A 22,232-nucleotide genomic window follows, 5' to 3' on the forward strand; every position below is an offset into this window, starting at 1 on the left:
AGGGAGGGAGGCAGGGAAAGCAGCAGTTGTCAGCTGCTCTTTCTGTCAGCTACTTGGAGCAGAGCTGTTGCAAAACATATGCTCCAAAGGTGTATGCCCTAGCACTAGAAGATCTAAGTCTTTGAGTGTGCAGCATGCCTGGAGTGCAGGAGGTGACCCAGTGCAGAGCAGCCAGCACAGGGTGATAGCCAGCATTGCTCATCTCTGTCCTTTTCTGTACCTGAAGTTCAGGTGTAACCAGCACTGCTTATGCCTTTGTAGGCTGTGGCAAAACTAACAGGCCGAGAATTAAAGGCTTATGCAAAAGCTGGAGCTGTGGCTGACGAAGTGCTCTCATCCATCAGAACAGTGGCTGCTTTTGGTGGGGAGAAGAAAGAAGTTGAAAGGTTTGTTTGAACAAACTCTAAGGTCTCTGATTTCTTTTTCCTGAAGCAATGTAATGCTGTAATGCACATCAGATTCATAACAATTAATTGCTATATTCTACAACTATGACTATCTAATAGCTTTGAAACTTAAATGCATGTATGTTTCAGAAATTTAGGTTTCAAGTAGTGTATGGAGAATTAGTTTTATAATTCAGTCTATCAGAGAAATAAAGCATCAGCAATACTATCTTCATTCACGCTTACCTGTAGGAACATTCTGTCAAATTTTTCCCTAAATGCTGTCTGATGTATCACTTTTGCAGCATATCTGGAAACTTTGAGTAGTTTCAAGCTAAGTAGGAGAATTAGTTTCATCAGGACATCCTCATGATGACATTCAATCATGACATCATTTTTCATCAGAAAAACATCAGGTTTTTCTTCTGCAAATTTCTCTTAAATTCTATGAAAACATAATATGGCTGTAGGATGTGCTCTGGAGTGTTGGCCAGATTCTCAAATCCTGTGTTAATCTGCTAAAACTCCAAACCCCTTTATAAGGTATCTGCAATGAGTGTGGCTTTTCTTGTGCTTGTTACACTAGAACATACAAGGATTTAATGATCTGGGAGCATTGCTGGTTTCAGCAGTGATCTCTCACTTCAGAGTGATTCTGTTTCGACCTTATGTGTGGACATTCTGCTGAGTCATCAAAGGTGCCTCATATGAACTTTGCTCATTTTGAAATTTCTGTCAAATTTATTTAATTCCCCCTTATTTTTCTCTCTTTCTACAGATATGATAAGAATTTGGTGTTTGCTCAGCACTGGGGAATTCGAAAAGGAATGATAATGGGATTATTCAGTGGTTACATGTGGTGTATAATTTTTCTAAGTTATGCATTAGCCTTTTGGTATGGCTCTAAACTTGTCCTTGAGGAAGAAGAATATTCACCTGGCACTCTTCTGCAGGTACTCAATTTAGCTTGATGCAACTTTTCTGGACTGTTCTTAAAATAATAATTCTGGAACACATATCTGTTGTGGTGTCTGGTGGCTCCATGGTAACAAACATTATTTATGTCTTTTAAAGATCATTACTCACTATATGTATGACACAAGTGGATAAGATTAAAAAAAAAAAATCTATGTTTATTTTAAATATTTTGAATATTACCTATGGTTATCAGAATAATGCCTTCATTTGACAGCCCACACAACTATCAGAGGCCTGAAACTAGCTTTTCCATTTTGTGGGTCAGCATGGGCTTCTGGGATGTTGGCTTTTCTGAAGAATTTTATGATGAAAAATGTTGTAGTAAAGAGACACCTAACCAAAGAAAGCCTTGTCACATCTAATTTCTCATGAACACTTTGTGTTCCTTTGAGAAACCATTTCCTGTTGTTTTGTTTTTACAAAGGCCATGTAAACATGTATGCAGATAAAAACACACCTGGCTGTGGCTCCTACAGCATGTACAAAAACTGTGTTAACCTGCATGGCACTCATGCATTCACTTCTGCTCAGTAGGTGCTTCAGACACTTCTGGCCTCAATGCAACAAAGCCAACATCTACAGGTATTTTGGTTGGTTGCTTAAGCCAGGACTGCCCAAATGGCAGACTCCAGTCCAAACTCAGAACAACTTTTCCTGAACCTTAGTAAGTGCTGGGTATTCTGATGAGACATGTACTTTTGCTCCTTCTCTGCCTGTTGCATACCATCAGAGTTCCCAACCACCTGCTACACACAGTGCAAAGTTTCCTGCTAAATGGAACTTGGCAAATTACCCTGAGAACATTGTAAACCTGAGTCATTCTGTTCAAGGAGGAAATAATTTGCACCAGCTCTCAATACCCATAGTTGATATGAGGCAGTGCTGTGAAAAACAAAATCAGCAATTTTTTTGCCTTGCTATAGTCCAGTGTTTCCAAATGACAAATGGCAAACAGTGGGGAGCTACCCTGTAGCTGAAAAACTGTAGCTGCCAATGGAGAGAGTGTCCCTTATACCTTTCCTCACAGCTTCCAGTCATTTTCTTCTACTTTTTATTTTCTACCATACACTCCTAGTTTGGCAGGGGGCAGGAGGGGGAATTTCTAGATACTAAACATTGAAATATGCTTTTCCTGCTCTCTCAGAAAGTCATACAGCCACCATACTGCATTGAGATGTACTAAGTATTGCCTTCCCTTCTTCTTCTGCCAGGTGTACAGAACATGCTCCTTCCTGTTCATGACAGACTCTGACAGGCTTAGAACCCCCTTGCTTTAAGACTCATTCCCACAAGAAAATCAGCTGGTAATAAAGCTGAGTGTAAATGTATGGCATGATCTCTACATCCCAGTGAAGACCTTTGCAGTGCACAGTGTGCATTCAGTAGATTCCTCCACTTTAGCTACAGGGATATTCCCAGTAAACATCATTATACTGCAAAGGAGAACTGAGTGCTATGTACTGTTATGTTCTTTCTACTGTCCTATGTTCTTTCTCAACTGTAGTGTTTCCTTACACACTTTGCCCCATTTATCCTGAGTTCTGTTTGTGTTATATCCAAAAGTGTAGCTGGGTCCTTGATTGCTTCTTAGCAGAATTTGCAGGCCAGGCTAGAGCAAATGGTGACATACCAGACATAGCATTCCATATTTTATGTGCAGGGTGAATGTTTAAACTAGCACCCACAATAAAGCAACAAAATGGACCAAAAGCCTACACCAAAGGCATTGTCCAACCCTTATAACCTAAGTTATAAGCTCAGCTACCTGCCAAAACACCTCTGTAATTGAAAAACTAAGGAGAATTAAACAGAGCAAATTCTAGGAAAAAACCTGTCAAACAGTGTTCAAAAGCACACCCCATATGGTAGCACAGAGAAGAAAAAGCTATGCTTACAATACAATGCAGAAACAGACAATGAAATAATTTGCATCTATGTGGTGTACAAGTGCTAAAGAAGCCTCTACCTTCTTTATGTTCACCACCTTCCAGTGTCCTGTTCTTTGAAGTCCCTGCCAGCATTTGCAGTCTTAGTTCCTGTCCATATTTAAGAACCTTCATATAAAGCTTTCATAGAAATGAAGTATTGGCAGCTCTTAGGAAATCTCTAACAAACACTTTTGTGTTTTAGTTGATATGCTACAGCTTCACTTGCTTCTGATCACAAGGCCACACACCAGGGCTGAATTCTTGGACTCGAGGGTCCTCTGATATTCAATACTCAATCCAGCTGCCTTTATTGTCTGTCAGTCTTCCCAGGAAGAGCAGATGCTGTTGCTCATTTTCTCTCATGTTGTCCTAGGCTTAGGCAAAAAGGGGATCCTTGGGCTTTCAGAAGGGGATTACTAGTGAGTAACTCTTCATTTTGGCTCTTGGAGAAGGACTTAAAACTGTGAGCCCATTGGGTACGTCTTACCTGTAGAAAATCTTCACCCAAAATGATAAAATATTTTCACATCAAAAAGTGGCTTATCCAGTGTTTGTAGCAACCCTTACAGTTAATTCCTCTGTGAGACAAAGAAAAGATATTCTCTATAGCTGGTTCTTCCCTCAAAAGTAAGCTTTGTGAGTATTGGATCACACAGGAGCTGCAATATACAAAGATTGTAATACAGTGGTTTAAGCTTCTTTCTATTTTTGCTTACTGGTGAAAGGCATCCCTGAAATAATCTAATTCCCACCAATGTCCTGTTCTGGATCTTGTTTCAAGGAAAAGGCACCCAGTCAAACTGAGATGGCTTAAAAATATATCAGTGGCATCTCAGTACATACCCAGATGCAAACTTTTTAGGCAAAGACAAATATGAGTTGATTTACTTCAGCCTCAAGCTGAAGATCTGTAAAAGACAGCAAAAATACCTTCTGAAATGCACTTATTTGCTTTCTTGTTGGCTTATAATGCTCATATAGTGGAACACTTCAGTTCAGCAGATGCATGAGAAATCATAAAGCTACTGTAGTTGGGTTTGCCTGTCTAAGCTGTAAGCTATAGTAAAAATGTGATGTCATATTTTGTTAACTTCTTTTTCCACTTCTTCAGGTTTTCTTTGGTGTTTTAATAGGAGCATTAAATCTTGGCCAGGCATCTCCCTGTCTGGAAGCATTTGCCACTGGTCGTGGGGCTGCAACAAACATTTTTGAGACAATAGATAAAGTAAGTAATGCATTTCTAAGCTGTGTTACTTTGTAGTGCAAAAATAATTAAATATGGCTGAAGTGGTACTAGTTTTATCTGCAGTGTAAATGAGGAAAAATGAGTCTCATTAAGGAAAAACTGACTGCAATAGAAAAGTCTAGTGGGATGCACATGGACTCAAAGAACACATTGAACAGATTTCTTGAGTGCCCTGGTTGTGAGTTCTGACGTTTTACCTTGGCTGCTGCTGTTCCTTGTTCCCATTTCTCCTTACAGGCAATTACTTATCAGTGCTGGCCCATGGAAGGTGTACTGGCAGGCAGTAATAGCCACTCTGCAACCACACTTGCAGCAACCATCCCATAGCTCCCACACTCCAGATGGCATCAAAAGCTGTGGCTCTGTTGGCATTAGTGGTGAAGGTGGCCTCTGTCACCTGTCCCAGAGCTACCCTGAGCAGAAATGGGACCAAATGGGCACAGGCACTGATCATGCAGCTGTCATAAATGTTAATCACAATATTATCTAAACAGATACTTGAAATAATTGTATGAGAGACCCTGAGATGCCACTGACATTTATTGATTCCTTTCTTGAAGATTCCTTTCTATAGCTTTATAAATTTAGTGGTTGGAAATATACTGCTGATTTCTTAAAGTATGTATTATCTCTGTTCACTGACAAGCTTTATTGTGCTGAAAGCTGTGTAAACACATTAAAATGCTGTTTGTCTTCTACAGAGCACATAAGGCTATGGTAATGCTAAAACTTTTTAGCAACCCTTCAAACTTCTGTAATAATGATAAAACACACACACTTCATAAGCTAAAGCTCTAAAATGAACTGAAAATAGAGATGGATTATGGATGTATTTTTCTGAGAAAAAAATTAAAATCAAAAAGAGTTGCAACAGTAAGGATTAATCACAATATTCAGAATAAGGCTGAGTCACATAATCTTAGGGTAAAAAAAGCAAACAAACGTCACATTTCATCTATCTAGAGAAAGGGTGACAAAATTACATCCATCTGCTTGCCATATTTGTAGATTTGTGATTAGACAGTACAAGCACAGCTCTGCCCTGGTAATAAAACTAGTCATGTTGAGGTTCCCATTGGCAGGATCAGTGAAACTTCATCACAGATTAGTATCAGAACTTAAGTAAGTTATATTCCTAAAGTGAAACCAATCTTGTAGCTGTTCTTAACATCTTAGAACATACACATTTCTCATTTGAACTTTCCTTTCAATCTGTTAGGCTATATTAAAAAGGCATGCACATTTCAGTTATCAAATATTCATTGCTATACTTTTAATTTACTGTTTGTATTCCATGCTTCAGAAATCTATCCTTAGAAAATTTTATTTGTGATTCCTCAAATTTCTTAGTTCTCTGCTCATGTCTAGAAATCCACAATACCCAAAACCTGGCCAAAATTATGTGAGACCTGAAGCACTTCTTAGGAAAACTACAGTATTTCAGCTCTTAGGACTGGGTGCACAAGGACAGATATTTTAATTGCCAAGTGGCAAGGCCTGAAGATTTTCAGCAATAAATTGGTTGTTCAGTGCTGTGAGAGGATGTTTTTGAGTGAGGTAGTGCCATTTTATCCCTGAGGAGCTGGCTAAATTAGCTTAGTCAAAATGCCTCTGTCAGTCAGCTGCTCAGTTCCAGCCAAAACTGCCTGAGTCCTTGGCCGTGGTGTTTGCAGTAAGCCTACAATGAGAAGAGGATGCATCCTTCTTGTCTGTGCTACCCACCAGTGCCAACTCCCCCATCACTCTGGCCCTCAATCCCATGTCCCTTGCCTGCTAGCCCTGGGGCAGAGCTTGCAGCTGGCTCCACGCAGCCAAGTGCTGCTCAAACAGAAGTGCCATGGCTTTGTATGTTGTTGCATTTATCTACTGCAGCACTCTTGACTGTTTAACAGCAAATAAATAACCCAATGAATTTCATCCTAGAAACCCACCATTGACTGCATGTCAGAAGATGGCTACAAGCTGGATAAAGTACGAGGGGAAATTGAATTTCATAACGTAACATTCAATTATCCATCCAGACCAGACATAAAGGTAATTATTCATCACCCATGCTGTGAACTCAATTATTGTAAACAAGAAAAATATCCTGGTTGTGCCAGCAATTTCTAGATTTTCCGTAGAGATTATTTTCCAGAAGCCCAGACTCTTTGCTTAAAAGTAGACTGAATAATTCTTCCATTAAAGTGTTCTTCTGCTTACTGTTTGGCTTATTTTACCATTCTGACACATCCATTGTCACATCTGCATATTCCTTGCTGCTGAACATAAACTCCCTGTAATTTTGGGCAAATTCACCTGCGTACAGCTTCTCTTGCAATCAGCGATGCCCTTGTATCAATGTGTAAGAGACAGAACACAAAGTAATAAACTGAATGGTGCAAGGAGATTTTATAAAACTCTTCCATTACCCTGGGGATGCACCATGTGACCCATTAAAAGGCTAGGAAAGGGACAGGAGGGTAGGCTGTATATCCCACTCTTTCTCTACTCCTGTGTTTGAATTGGCAAATTCTCCTTGGAAAAGCATGTTTTTGGACAAGCATATTAGTGCTATTACTTCTAAAGATGGAAGCACATGTTGTATCAGATTTTTCTACAAAATTTCATGTTACATTCTTAATATTTATGCTGTAACATATATTCACAATACACACAGAGTGTTCTTTAAAGGGAATATAATTAATTAACTTCTCTAGTGTATTAACTTGACTAGTTCTTTATGATAAACAACAGGAACAATGAAAGGTCAAAATCTGCCTGCCTGTTGTAGAAATGTGTGCTCTGCATCTACAAAGTCTTCAAACAGAGTAAAAATATGTGGCTTGCTTTATCCTTTTCCTTCATAATACTTTTCTGAATTTTGTAAAATTGCTCTGAATCTTTACTTTAAGATACAGAATATACTCACTTGGTTGTATGACCGTGGAGAATTAAAATAGATAGATTCTGTTTCTTTTCTTTTTCCTATCCAGATTTTGGATAACCTTAATATGGTGGTTAAAGCAGGAGAGACAACAGCTTTTGTTGGATCTAGTGGAGCTGGGAAAAGTACAACAATACAGCTCATCCAGCGTTTCTATGACCCCACTGATGGCATGGTGAGTGTCCCAGCCTACAATGTGTTTCTCTGGCCCCAGAAACTGAAAGAATAGCATGGTTTCTTCTCCAAGGTGGGAGGCAATAGTACTAACTTCCTTTTCATTTATTTCTTCTTCTTTTTTTTTTTTTCCCAATTATTTTTTAAAGGAGTGAAATATCTTTCCACACATTTCTTTTATAAAGCTGTGCTTAGTAGTCTTATAAACAATTATGTGAAAAAGCAAATTGTTTAGGAGAAAATAAAAATTCAGTGCTAAATCTGTGTAAAAACTATACCTATAGAAATGATAATTCAGGAGTGAAAAATGTTTCCTGGAAAACACAGTATTGAACATTTAAACATTAACCCATAATATCACTTAAGTATATGCAATTACCACTTAGTAATGCCTTGGCTAAGAATATGAATTATAGCTATTCAAAATCTCATTCCATTTATGAGTTCCTATATCAGGAACAGATAAGCACGTACATGTTGACCTGTATTTGAACATATAAAAAACAAAGAAACAAATTACTGTAAATAACATAATCATCACTTTCATGATTACTTTTCACCTGGTTTTATTTCTGGTGCCAAGCAGAAATGGGAAATGAAATCAAAGAGCACAACTCTGAGAGCCAATATTCCTACTACCGCTGCACCGCCTTCTTTATCTGATATTTATGCTGGTCATGGAAACACAGCATCACAGGCCCTTCACTTCTACTGTGTCTTTCTTTGTCCCTGAAGTGGAGGGCACAACGTCCCTGATTTTTTCCCTGATTTTGTGTCCATGTTCTAATGGTAGATTACCCTGGATGGCCACGACATCCGTTCCCTGAATATCCAGTGGCTGCGCTCACAGATCGGCGTCGTTGAGCAGGAGCCAGTGCTCTTTGCCACCACGATTGCAGAGAACATTCGCTACGGCCGGGACGAGGCTACCATGGAGGACATCATCCAAGCAGCCAAGCAGGCCAATGCTTACAATTTCATCATGGACTTACCACAGGTATGCTATGCCTTGGAAAGTGTTTGGCAGAATTTGGTAAGAAAAAACAATCTTTTTGTCCTTTTGTCCCTCCTAGCCTGCAGCAATGTGTGCTCAAGTGGAAAGACATAAGATTAATTCAGATAGGAGGCAACTGCCTTTCCTTTGATCACAGTCATTTACGTCTTATGCCATGTATGCTATGAAGTTACAAAAGCAAACAATCCCACCCCAAAATACAACCCTGAAAAGAATTAATTCCTCAGGAATCATTTACACAACATTCAATATTATGGGAATAATCACAGCATGGTTTAAAAATTTGTATTTTTCATGTTTTGGAGATCTGTTTCTGTTCAGGCCAAAAGCAATGTAGAGCTCAGCCTCTCACTAGCCAGCATTTGTTACTTCACCTGTCTGTACTGATGCTCACAACCTCACCTCCTTGTACGAGCTCTGTAAACCAGCTGGAGGCTCCTTCTTCTCCAGTTTCTTCCCTAATGATGACAGGGCTTCAATCATTCGTCCTTACAAACCCAAATTGGGTAGTATGGAGCTCTCTACTTTTCTAGAATGTTATTTTGCCAAGTAGCTTCTGAAATGACATGTTACAACAGTGAATGTTTGACATGATTCAAGTACCCTTAACTAATATTAGTACATTCTCTTTATCCTCCATCTATGCATTTCAAGGCTTCCAGGAAACTATTTACTGAAAGGCTGTTCAAAGGCCCCTATTTATTTCATGGAAATGGAGGAATAAAAAAGCTTTAGCTCTAAGTGAATATAATGATCCTGTCTCTCAATATGCCAGGCTTTGTGTGTTAATTCTCTACCTGAACCCAATGCTGCCAGAGTATGGTACCCGTGAATCGCAGACAGTGTTCATGAGTCACAGGTCATCAGCAGACAAGGCTAGGAAAAGTTTGCTTGTCTGTCATCTGATGGAGAGTGGGTGGGTGATTCCTCTCCATTTCAGTTTCTGCTGATATAGCTGTTTCAAGCTGAACCAGAACATCTCACCTTTTTAAGTGCATACTTTTGGTATGGGGTTGAAAACCTGATTCAGGCAAAATGATCTTGTACATTATGAGGAAAGTTATTTCACCTGTTGCTCTTTCAATCTACTACACTAACAATGTTTTTGTTTCAAGTCTACTCCAAGGACAAATCTGAGACATTTTACCACCACCTTCACCAGGATCTTAACAGGCTTTTTGCTTGTCTCTTTAACTTTTTTTCTTCACACAGAAATTTGACACTCATGTTGGAGAGGGTGGAAGCCAGATGAGTGGAGGTCAAAAACAGAGGATAGCTATTGCTCGAGCTTTGGTGCGAAACCCCAAAATCCTGCTCCTGGATATGGCTACGTCAGCACTGGATAATGAAAGTGAAGCAATTGTCCAAGAAGCGCTTCATAAGGTTTGCTATAGTATAGCAAAAATCAGACTCGAAAGGGCAGAAATTATTTATAATGCACTCTGCAGAGGGTGCTCCTGGATTGTAACAAATCAGTCAGAAGCATTTCTTAATAACTACTGTTTTATAAGTACAAGTAGAAACTTAGTATTATGGACTGAGAATAATTTTTACTTACATTGGGACATCAACAGAAACCTATAGCTCCCTTTGCCCAGAAACAGATGCTTCTCTGCATCTGCTGTGGATGGAGCTAAAGTTAAAGTGGGCTGAAGGACCCACTAGAAGGACGCCAGTTATTTTGACGAGCCTTTAGATTGCAGAGCTCCTTGGCAGCATTTCAGGCTGCTGTGCTGGGAGTGGCGCTGTTGTTGTCTCCCCCAGGCTCGGCTCGGCCGCACGGCGATCTCCATCGCTCACCGCCTGTCAACCATCAAAGCTGCCGACGTCATCGTCGGCTTTGAGCACGGCAGGGCTGTAGAGAGGGGAACTCACGAGGAACTCTTGCAGAGGAAAGGGGTTTATTTCATGTTGGTGACCTTACAAAGCAAAGGAGACACAGCACCTAACAGAGAAGAAACACAAAGTAAGCATTTGTTTTCTTTTATAAAATCCCACAGAATGCAGAGTTGTTTTTTTTGTTTGTTTGGTTGGGGTTTTTTGGTTGTTTTTTTTTTTACCTTTTGTGAGGGCTAATAGCTGCTTTTTTTTTTTTTTCTTCTCCTTTTATGGCTGATTTTTATAATTCATAGAATTAATACACTGATAGCCCTGGCCAAAGTGGTTTTGCTGCATACGCACTGAAAGACCTTCCTAATATAAGTCTGCCCTGAAACATTAGTTCTGACCTGAAATATCCATCATTTTATAACTTCACTGAGTGTCAAAAGTCCTGTTCTGCTGCATTTGGGATTCAGGCACATTACAGACTATGCTGAAATCATCCTATGTATTTTGCTAGAGGCAGATTTGAATTAAAGCTTCTGGAAATTGAGGTTCAATAGAATGATCTGTTGTATTTTTGTGAAGCATGCATTGGATATTATTATCTTGAAATAAGAGAGCAATTGCAGAGTTAAAATAGGTAAAAATACTTTAGCAGTCACATCTGAAGTGAGACGGTCCTTGAGCTAATATTCAGTTAACATCATTATGTCAAATACAAATGTAAACCTTGTGAAACATGTAGGTTGAGTAGCAAGGTTATAATACATCCCTTTCCTTATACAAAGTATTCCATTTATGGCTTGGAGGCTATGCACTTTTTTGCAAAACCACAGTGTATTTAGGTTGTATTCAATTTTGGCACTAAGTTCAGAGCTCTCTATACTGTATTTTGCAGCAGCGGAGAATAATGTGGTTGAGCCAAATCTTGAGAATGTTCAGTCATTCAGCAGGGGAAGCTATCAGGCCAGTTTGCGGTGAGTCTTAAAAATGGTTGTAAATCTCAATGTTTCCAGACTACTCTCAATGTTTCTACTTCATCCCACCATTCCAAAATCCTAATAAATAACTTTTCTGTGTGCTATATAAAAGAGGGTTGAAGGGCTGCGAGCATTTTACTGAGATAGAGTTCTCTTGCAAAGAGATAGCTTGAGTAATAATGTTACTGATTGAAATCCATGGATAAATAGCAAGGCTCTTAATTTTGGTCCTTTCTGTCCGTAGTACCTTGTCTCCAATTTTGATCTACTCTGTTAATGTTCTGGGTTTGATATTACTAACATACAGCCTTAGTTGTAATATCTAATGCACTTTTTGTCCAGCTGTTTGAAAAATAACTTGCTGTGCAATTACTGGAGAAATCAATGCAATCCACAAGCACATTTTTATTATGGCTTCTACTTGATGAAAATTAAAGCATTTTACAGCCAGACTTTTTGTATCTAGACACTTACTATTTCTTCCAGGCAAGCCTATGTCAGGCATGTGCAAATGAATACATCTCCTACATTGCAGAGTTATGTTTGGTCAGAGAGAGGTGCTTTGTTTCAGCTTCCTGTTTTGCTGGACTGAATTACTGGTAGTGGTGATTTGACTTGGTGTCTTAATAACTTGTGCAAATGTACTAGGACACACCCCAGTTTTACTTAACAAATACACAATACATGGTCCATCTAAGACAATGTCTGAGTGGTGTGAGTGGAATATGATTTTGAAAAGTATTTGTCCCAGTTGGTGAAAAATTTTCTTCCCGAGAAGTTGAGAGAACATATTCAAGAAAGAAAAAATCTGTGGGATTCCTATGAATTGCTTCAGTGCATTCTGATTTAATTGACATGAAAACTGCACCTGCTTTGCAAGCAATTGTTGTTTTTACTAAGCTGTAAAGAGCAGGCCATTTCTTTTCTCTTTGCAGAGCTTCACTCCGGCAGCGCTCAAGATCCCAGCTCTCTAACGTGGTCCCTGACCCTCCACTGTCTATTGGAGGAGACCATGCAGAGTCTAACTATCTTGCCCCTTCTTATGGAGAAGATGATGGAAAAGCAAAAAAGGTCAGGTCCAATAGTTTGTTATGAAATTTTCAACTGAATAGGTTATATTACTCATTAATGATCACCTGTACCTGTGTGATTTTACCTTAAGAGTTCTTGGCAGGTACATCTTGGCTTGATCCTTTTCTCTCCTTAAACAAAACCACAGCTTCAATTCTTATCTCTGTGTAAACCCTAGGCTGCACTTTGAGGGCTGTTTTGATTATTGGTCCATATAAAATTTCTAGCAGAGAAATTTTGCTATTTGCTCTCTACCTGTTGGTAAATATGATGTAAATTTAGTTGAAAAACATACATTCCTAAAAATTGAATTAAAGGACAAAAAGCAAAATGCTCAGTGGGTGAAATGTAATTAATGGGCCCTCAGTGATATAAATGGCACTGCTTCTTGTTCAGTAAAGAATAAATTCACTTTCATCTAAAAATCATCTGGAGACTTGAGCAGAGAGACACCCTCACTGCAACCTAACCCAAAATCCTTTCACTTCAGTATCCTCATGCAATCAACTGGCATGGAAAATAAAGGCCAGCATGCCTTAAAATGACACAGAATATGTAGGAATTTACACAATGGGTTTCCAAAGTGCCTCTGAAGCTCCCTGCATCAATCTGCATGGCCGCAGTTGTTCAGTACAGAGAGCAGCAGATAGAAGTTACCCTTCTTGCTATTGCCAAGCCTATTCTGTGGATAAATAGAGGGCTTGAGTGCTATCACTCTGACACCAGCTCAGAAAAAAGAGAAAATACAGGATGTTTCCACCCACTCCTCCCTGCATATTTCCAAAAGACAGGTCTTCACAGTGTCTTTTTTGTCTGACTGTTTCCAGTCATATGAATTGAGGGAGATGAGTAGGGCTGAGCACACAAAGTGTTACAAAAATTCTGTACAAATCAAACTGAAGGATAAGTTATAATTTGATGATGAATATTCCCTTTCTGGGCATAATTATGGGAGTTCAGCATATAGTCTGAGGATGTTTCACAGAAGGGAGGCATAATTACCATGTAAAAAGCCTGAATCCAGCTATCACTCTGAAATCTCTCTTGTTTTAATGATATCACATACCTGTTAATTTGATGCAGTCTGATCAGTGTGGTCACTCACAATACTTTAAAATAGTATTTAAGAGATTGAATGAGTGACAGATAAAGCTGCTTGTGAGGAGGGAATTTAAGTTTTGGCACTGGGTATTTCATCACACCTTGTCTAGAGACAGCTGAAAAAGGGAATAGCCTGAGTTTCAGTGGCAGAAAATCTCAAACTGGTTGTAAATAACCTCTGCAGCTGGAACAATTAGAGCTGCAAAAGATCTGAATCTCTCTCTTTTCCCCCAGGCATGATAAAGTTTGTTGTTTATTTAAGTGTTTTTTAAACTTGACTTATTAGGTCCACAAAAGAGGTCCAGACAGCATCCTCCTGTCCATTTGCCCCTCCTGTCCAAAGCTAGAGCAGCTGTTTGGTCCACTAGTTTAACAAACTAGGCTCACTATTTTATCTCACTGTCAAAGGGAGAGAATCACTGATGGAATGCATTCACTTCAGAAATCCAACCTGTTTTTTTTAGGAACCTGTTGTGGAGGAAGATGCCAAGCCTGTACCATTTACCAGAATTTTGAAATACAATGCCTCTGAATGGCCATACCTGGTGCTTGGATCTCTGGCAGCAGCTGTGAATGGAGCCGTCAATCCACTCTATGCTTTGTTATTCAGTCAGATTCTTGGGGTATGTTATGGGAACATTTTAAAGTGTATTTTAGCTCTGCAACAGAGGAGAGTAAATATATGATGCTTAACTTGACATGTTTTGGCAAATCTTTGGATCTCATAATGAAAATGGGGTTAACCTTCTTGCCTATAAACAATTATTCAGTAGATATTTATATCACTGTCATCAAACTATCATTAGAGCTCTTTAAAGGGGCAAGCTTATCAGCATTTGTCATGTGTTCTTCATTATCTCTTTTGTTCATTTTCCAGGAACTGTTGGGAATGGGTTTCTATACTTGCATACAGTTTATTTTAGATGAGACAAAAAATACCTCACATGCAGGTACAGTGGAGAGAGACACATGCAAAGGTCATTCTCTGCAGAATTTTCTTATACAGACTTGGAAAGACTTTGAGAAAGCTTTGGATCATATCTAAAAAATACTTCACTTTTTTGTTTACATATTTCAGGCACATTTTTGCTGCCTGCTCTCTGCAGAATGCCTAGGGAGAGGTAGGTAATTGTACCTGGGTCCACAGCCACCAGCAACAAGTAGGCCTGCATCGATAGCTTTGGAAGCAGGAAGTAGGAATATGCTTTAAACTTTAACATTCACTAAAAGATACAACATTATCAAAATCCGCTACCACCACCTCTCTTGAAACACATCAAGTTCAATGAGTGTTTATTTCTTCAAAAACTTGTGGTGATAGACAAAAGGGTGCATCCCCTTTTGTGTAGAAGCTTTCTAGGGAAATGCTTGCCAAGTTGGTGGGGAAGTGGAGGCTGCCTGAAGATATTCAGTGCTGCTCTGACTGGTGCCTAGGAAATTGTCCTGAATTTTCAAGAATTAGGCTAGAGAAATCCCATCTGTTCAAGCTGTATCTTATTAAGTAAACAACACATTCACTGGGAACAAAATGGGAATGCCACGGGTTTTTTGTGGTTTTGCTACCCATCTGATGTGCTTCTCACTCACTTGCCGAGGTCATGGTAGGTACACATGAGTGCAAAAATATATGCCCTAAAAGGTAGACAATGTTGGAGGTCAAAAACCTTACAGGCAGGAAAAAGCAAATGAATGAATGAATGACCCAGCATTTGAGCTCCTGATAGAAAAGGATTCTAAGAGTAGTGCCAACAATCTGTCAAAAAAAAAAAAAGATTGACCTTTTGATGTTTGGTTTTTTGGGAGTATTGTTTTGGCTTAGACATTTCTCACTGGGAAGTTGCTTAGAACTTTGAATCACATTTACTTGCAGTTTTGCATTTAAGTAAGATCCCGTGAGCAGGAGAAAAAAGGATGTTCCAGGCCCTGTTGATCCACTTAAAATTTCTGCCCAAAATCCTCGGCCTGTAGGCATAGGTGTGCCACCTCCAAACACTTTTTGAGTGTCCAGACCTCATGTCAAGGACTGTGGCTTTCACTAGACAGCAGGTGAGACACTGCTATACACATTCCACTGTGAATCTTTGATTCCTTTGGAAAGGAGTCTTCTAGACCTTGGGAGGTCTGGGGCTAATGATGCTAAATACCTTCACTGCCAAGGATTAATTCCTTCTTTTGAAGGCCTCAGTCGATCAAAGGAGAGAGGCTGCAAGAAAAAGCAAGCCATAATGAACATGAGGGATAATATCTGTGATATCCAATATCTGTGTTTTATTATTGTGTTTTATTATTCATAAATATAAAATATTTCTGCCTGGTGCCAAAGCAGTCAGGCAGATGGAATACACATCTGCTTTCAGATCTGCCCAAATATCTGCAATGTTGTTGTGTCAGACATGTGGGCTTGTACTCTGGGACAAATATGCTGGGGAAGTGAGGGTAAAATCCCCACAGCTATGAAGTGAAAGGAAAAATTTAGCTAAGTCTGCCCTCAAAGTTTTCAGAAATAAGTCCCAAAAAGTCAATGAAGAACTAGATGATACTGTGTATGTACCTTTTGAACAATGTTTTCAGTAGTTTCTTTTACTGATGCTTTGGTTCTTCCTGTGGAATTGTCTCAGAATATGGATCCTTTCCAGTGAAACTCAACTGAAAGGTGTGCTCTTACTCCTATTGAGCATGGAGTCCCATGGCTCCAGATGAAAGACAGTCCACACTAAAACTGTTGAGACTTATATGATCTGAAAATGGACACCTCAGCAACAAATCTTTCTTTTTAATACTGCTGATGTTGTCCATGCTGCATGCTGCCATGATCAGTGTTATTTTTTTAATAAAGAGCACAGATTAAAAACATAAGTAACCATGTTAGGATAGCTGCGGAATGGGATGGTTTGATTTTACAGGACAGATTTTACTGTTGTTTTGTTGCTATGCTGTTTATTACATTGCTATTTTCTTGTTATCATTATTTACAGTGGGGGATGAGTGGTTAATTATAACCAGGGATAGGCCACAAATAGGAGTAGTGAGTGCAGACACCAAGCATACTGAACTCGTTGGTTAACAGGAGTAAAACCCATTATGTTTTAATCCAGGCTCACCTTAGGAAAAATAAAGAATCTGACCTTTGCAGGGGGTGAGGGAGAGCTCTGTGTTCTGGCTTTGGTTGCAGGATGGGTTTCTGCACTTGGCAATCAAGTACATATGTCACACACAGCAAAACTGACATTTCTATTATTTTTTTTTCAAAGACCTTCTCCATTCTTGATGAAGAAAACCAAAAAAACCAGATCAATGGTGTCTGTGTGCTCTTTGTCTTAGTCGGAGTTCTCTCATTTTTCACACAGTTCCTCCAGGTAACAGTCCAATTTAGCAATACATATTTTTGGTTTTGCTCCCTTTCTTGGTGTGTGTCTCTCTCTGCACAGTCTGTTTTTATTCTCATGTACCCCAGGGATACACCTTTGCCAAGTCTGGTGAGCTGCTTACAAGACGGTTAAGGAAAATTGGTTTCCAGGCCATGCTCGGGCAAGACATTGGTTGGTTTGATGACCGGAAGAACAGCCCTGGGGCTTTGACTACCAGGCTTGCAACAGATGCCTCACAGGTCCAAGGGGTAAGACCTGGCACCTTATGAATTGTTTTACTGTAGACACTGACTGAAGGCTTATTTTGGCATGTGGTTCACAGAAATTAGCTGCCATGCAACCAGCCAGATCAGTGTAGGTCAGTTCTTAGTAAGCCAATTCAGCTATTTCTATTAATAGACTGCCACTTTGGAACCAATACTAGTATATGGTATACCCTAAAAGTACAAAAAAAGAACACAAAAATCAATAAAAAACCAACCAACAATGGAATGAGAAGGAACACCCAGTGCAGAAGTTTGATTTTCTTTTTTTTCTGGAGATGAATTAGCTTTTTGTCACAATGTTAAAGGGTTTATTTTAAAAACATGTCAAAATAGTACGTTATTGACAGTCGTTAATAACCATGTTTTCCAGTTTTCAGCATGGTATTGTGCATGTTGTGACAATTTTGATTTAAACTAACAACTCACTTGAAAAACCAATCTGCAGTAGTGGCTGTTGCTCCAGTTGGGAATCCTGCAGCCAGTTTCAGTGTCTGGGAAAGTGACACCCCAGCTGCATGCATTGTGTTCCTTAGTGGCTGAGGGTTAAATCATGCTGAGCTATATATGTTCCCTATCTGAACTGATCCTTAGGTAGAAGTGAGTCAGATGCCATTTTGCTGGGCTGCAGTGCAAGCAATTTTCTAGAAACAAGGAAGGAGACATAGAGATTTCTTTTGTTGCAAAAATTGTCATGTTTCAGCTTGACTGAAGATTTTAAGTTAGTTTTAAAAAACTTTTAATGGGGGGTTTTAGAGAAGAGGTTTCCAAAAGCCCTGGTCAGCAGCAATTTCTACAGAATCAGGGAAACCTGCTGGAAACCTCACAGGGTGTCTTAATAGAAATAAATAAACTGGTAAAACTCTGACTAAACATTTAATGTCCTAAGGGACATCTTTGTTTGAAGCACAACAGTGAGGCACAGCCATCCAACCCACAGCTTGCAGGGGGTGAGGGAGACCAGAGCTACCTGTGCAGCAGTGCCCTGCACCTTTCACTGCCTAACACAGACCTTGCTGCAGGTCAGAGGAGGAGGAGATGATGAGCATTTTGTGCTGCCAAGTTCGTACTCTGCAAATGAGTTTGACTGAAAAATCATCAAGGATATCAAACGTACATTTTTATTCTAATACATAGCAATATAGTTCCTATTTAGAGTGCTGTTTACTGCTATGAAAGAAAACTAATTTTGAGTAAATAAGTCTATTAGAAAGAATAGCATTGTTGAAGTACATAAGGAGCAGACAAATTCAATAAAGATGATGTCAAAGCTGTATTTAACTTTTTTCCTTAATAAAGGGATAGGCAGAAATACAACTTCGTTTCATCCCTTTTCAGTGAAGTCGTTTACTGATTTTAGCACTGCTGAGGCTTTGTTGTTAATAGCTAAGCTATAAAATGGTCCTGCTGATTATTTAAATCTACATAGATAAATGTAGAAGCTAAACAATGTATTCAGATGAGTTATTCTCCAGGGAACCAAGGCAACAGATTTCAATAATTACATTATCTTTCTCACAAACAGTAGAAACAATCTTCTGAATTCTCAATGGAAAATTTGGTGGATCAAAGGAATATTGGACATTTGCAGTCCCGCTCTTCATCCAAATAACTGGAACCAGTATATCCAGACTGGCTGAACTCCAGTGCAGTCTAGCTGTTAGTGTCTTATGTTATTTTAATTTGCAGTTTTCTAAGTTTTATCGGAAGATTTGTTTAAATTGTTTTTGAAGTACATATCAATGATGTCTGTTTCTTTTCTTCAAAGGCAACTGGATCGCAGATAGGAATGATTGTCAACTCCTTTACTAACATTGGGGTGGCCATGGTCATTGCCTTCTACTTCAGCTGGAAACTGAGTTTGGTAATAATGTGCTTCCTGCCATTTTTGGCTTTATCTGGAGCTGTGCAGGCTAAAATGCTGACAGGATTTGCCTCGCAGGACAAGAAAGCACTGGAAGCTACTGGACGGGTAATGCTGTTTAAAGACTAATTTATATTCACAGTCACACGTAGATGAAAAATCAGTCCTTAGGGACCATCAGTAATTCAAATGTCATGGAACTGGTAATGGTTTGTGAATAAGTTGCAATATTTCAGCTTGTTAAACCATTGAAACAGCATTGGGAACTCCCTAACTGCAAAAGCACTTGCTGCATGGACTGTGACTGACCTTGCAAAAGTTCTTGGACTGAAGTGGCAGACACAGATCTCTCAGCAGTCTGGTTCACCTTTGTTGGGTTTTATTTAAACTCCCATTTGCTGATGGCCAGTGATTAAGCTGCCCTCAGAAAGCAGTGATAGCTGTTCACCTAGAAGTGCTCGCACCTGAGAATCTGGCACTGAACCACGAATCAGTCTGTGGATTTTAAAAAGGACAGTTGTGCCTTTGGTTGGTCATAGCAGCTTAAGAATTAAGCTCTTAGCCCTTTCCATCTTAAGAATTAGGACCTGACCAATTGCCCACAACCAGAATAATTAATTATTTACAAAAGTCTTAAATAAAAATACTTCTTGACAAGGAGAGAAACTTCACTAATCAGTCCAGGCAACAGCTCTTACATAGAACAACCCAGAGGCTATGATGAAGTCATATTTTAAGCAATGCTTCAGCAGTTTTGGTGACGATTGATTGTTTCTGGTGTTATTTTCTAATTTATTTGCCAGCACTGCATCCAAATGCAAAAAACACTGAATTCTTTCAAAGCAATTGCTCATGAGCCATGCTAAACATGGAAAACGTCTGCACAATCCAATTCTCAATACCTATTATCTGCTCCTTCACATTGAGTGATAATGCAAGACTTTGACTCTCAATTTTGGCCAGAAAAAAAACAAACCCTGAAACTGGATTTCTGATTGTCTACATTCAGATCTTTTCCTACATGCTGAAAACATTCATAAGCTATAATACCACACTTGCCTCCCAAAGGAATGTGTTACATTATGAATCTACTATCAAAGTCCGAGCAAACAACAGCATTTTAATACAATTTCTTAGTAAAATTACTTGAGATTAAAAGGGTGAAATTAGGACCAAACAAGCTATCAATTTACTTTTGTAGGTGAAATTGTGGTACTCTTTTGTTGGGATATAAACCCAAATTCTGACTGGCAATAAATTATAATATGAAGCCTACAACTAATACAAGTCCCACACAAGTTTCTGTGGTGATTATCTCATAATTTCCTGTGTTCCATTTTCATATGTGCATAGGCAAGCATTTGCTTACTCTTTGCCTATGTACAAGGTAAAAATCTTGGAAATTTTGTCACTGAAGATTCATATGTTCTATCTCATCAGCCTTTTGGACATCAGCAGGAGGGAGGGTGAGCAGGTGAGGAAACTTAGTAAATTCAAGTGGATTCAATTTATGAAATGGTAGTTGGGGATGCTATTCCTTTTAACTCTTTCTTTGACTATTGCTAAAAGTAACAGAAAACAATTGAAATAAACATATTAAATCCATGCAACCAAAGAAGTTCCTAAAACAATTTTTCCTTTTGTGGGTGTCACATTTATTCACATTATGTGAAATAAGTCACAAGCTAGAGCACGTGCCTGATTCCCTAAAAGTGCTTACAGTAACAGCTCCAGCGGAGCAGGCAGAGCATTGCTCTCGAGGAAATCAATAGGAAATTGCTTGTAGGAAAAGTTCTCTTTAGGCTGTATGATGTTTGGGGCCAGTCTGTATCATGTCTGAATGAATTTACATATTGCATCAGTGTCCTGAGTTCATGAAAGAATCATGCACTTGTGAGACCTGACTCTACATTTCCAAGTAAAAATAAGGAGCTTTTACCCATTTTTTTTTTCCTCTCTTCCAGATTGCCAGTGAAGCTCTCTCTAACATCAGAACAGTAGCTGGGATAGGAAAAGAGAAGATGTTTATTGAGAATTTTGAGAAGCACCTGGATATGCCCTACAAAGCTGCAATCAAAAAAGCACACGTGTACGGAATCTGCTTTGGCTTTGCCCAGAGCATTGTGTTCATTGCCAACTCTGTCTCTTACCGCTACGGGGGATTTCTCGTTGACGCTGAAGGGCTCCATTACAGCTTTGTGTTCAGGTGAGAGCCTGCTCAGAGCCACAAAGAGGTCTCTGGACTCGGTGTGGTGTTCAGTTTCCTGATGGCTTCCCAAGAATGACCATTTCCCCCTTCTCCACAGGGTGATCTCTGCAATTGTCACCAGTGGAACTGCATTGGGAAGAGCTTCTTCCTACACCCCAAACTATGCCAAAGCCAAAACATCTGCTGCACGCTTTTTTCAACTGGTTGATCGGCATCCTAAAATAAGTGTTTACAGTGAAAAAGGGGAGAAATGGGTAAGAATGGAGATGTGTAATTTGTGATGTCAGTCAGCTCACTACAGGCATGGATTTTGCACTAGTGATTTAGGAGTCAATGAGGATCAATGCTTTACAAGAAGGTTATGCTGATTGTAAAAGTTTTGTTTGTCTTTGCTGTTTTTGAAGCAAGTTCTGTACTAGACATAAAGAGTAGTATAAAATCAGCCAGTAGGAATTTGTCAGTGTAAAACTACTGTAAATTGGAATAGAACTGATTTTTATGACTCACAGAACGGCAAGCTCTTATTTCCTGCTTTACGGCAAATCTTACTATTGCTGATTATGATGGAGGTTTTTCCATTTACATCAAACTGGTGGTGGGTGTTCATAAGGAGGCAAAGAATTGTTCAGTCAGACAAAATGAAAATGCTCAGTTTCTGGTGAATTGGAAAGTCAGACCCAGAAAATTGAAATGATTTATTTTATACACAGTGTCTATATTAAAATGAAAAACGTGTCCATTGGCAAGGCAATGCCATTTCCAATTTATGCCTCTGACCAGTGCCATGCAGGGAAGAATAAGCAGAGAAACAGTGTTATCACTAATTGCTTCACCCCTAGGGCAGCTACTCCAGTATGGTTTTCTCCCTTTTCCTGAGATAATTTCATAAGTACAAATGT

General features: G+C 39.2%; 1 protein-coding gene across 2 annotated transcripts in view; it reads left to right on the top strand.

Moving 5' to 3' along the window:
* ABCB11 (ATP binding cassette subfamily B member 11) overlaps window positions 1-22,232 on the top strand; it is a 32,621-nt gene that overhangs the window by 5,733 nt on the left and 4,656 nt on the right. The window contains exons 5-20 of one of the 2 annotated variants that reach the window (XM_071434967.1): window positions 262-386; window positions 1,165-1,339; window positions 4,404-4,517; window positions 6,462-6,572; window positions 7,514-7,639; window positions 8,432-8,635; window positions 9,866-10,036; window positions 10,418-10,619; window positions 11,376-11,454; window positions 12,393-12,528; window positions 14,094-14,252; window positions 16,881-16,985; window positions 17,084-17,245; window positions 19,029-19,232; window positions 21,089-21,330; window positions 21,431-21,587. In XM_071434967.1, the coding sequence (XP_071291068.1) occupies window positions 262-386; window positions 1,165-1,339; window positions 4,404-4,517; window positions 6,462-6,572; window positions 7,514-7,639; window positions 8,432-8,635; window positions 9,866-10,036; window positions 10,418-10,619; window positions 11,376-11,454; window positions 12,393-12,528; window positions 14,094-14,252; window positions 16,881-16,985; window positions 17,084-17,245; window positions 19,029-19,232; window positions 21,089-21,330; window positions 21,431-21,587 (2,472 nt within the window). The remainder of the gene's footprint in view (window positions 1-261; window positions 387-1,164; window positions 1,340-4,403; window positions 4,518-6,461; window positions 6,573-7,513; window positions 7,640-8,431; window positions 8,636-9,865; window positions 10,037-10,417; window positions 10,620-11,375; window positions 11,455-12,392; window positions 12,529-14,093; window positions 14,253-16,880; window positions 16,986-17,083; window positions 17,246-19,028; window positions 19,233-21,088; window positions 21,331-21,430; window positions 21,588-22,232) is intronic. The other variant, XM_071434968.1, reaches the window with a different exon arrangement.

Source organism: Agelaius tricolor, unplaced genomic scaffold, assembly GCF_023055355.1.
Source record: "Agelaius tricolor isolate 1412-34295 unplaced genomic scaffold, bAgeTri1.0.p SCAF_10, whole genome shotgun sequence".
Classification (NCBI taxonomy): Eukaryota; Metazoa; Chordata; class Aves; order Passeriformes; family Icteridae; genus Agelaius; species Agelaius tricolor.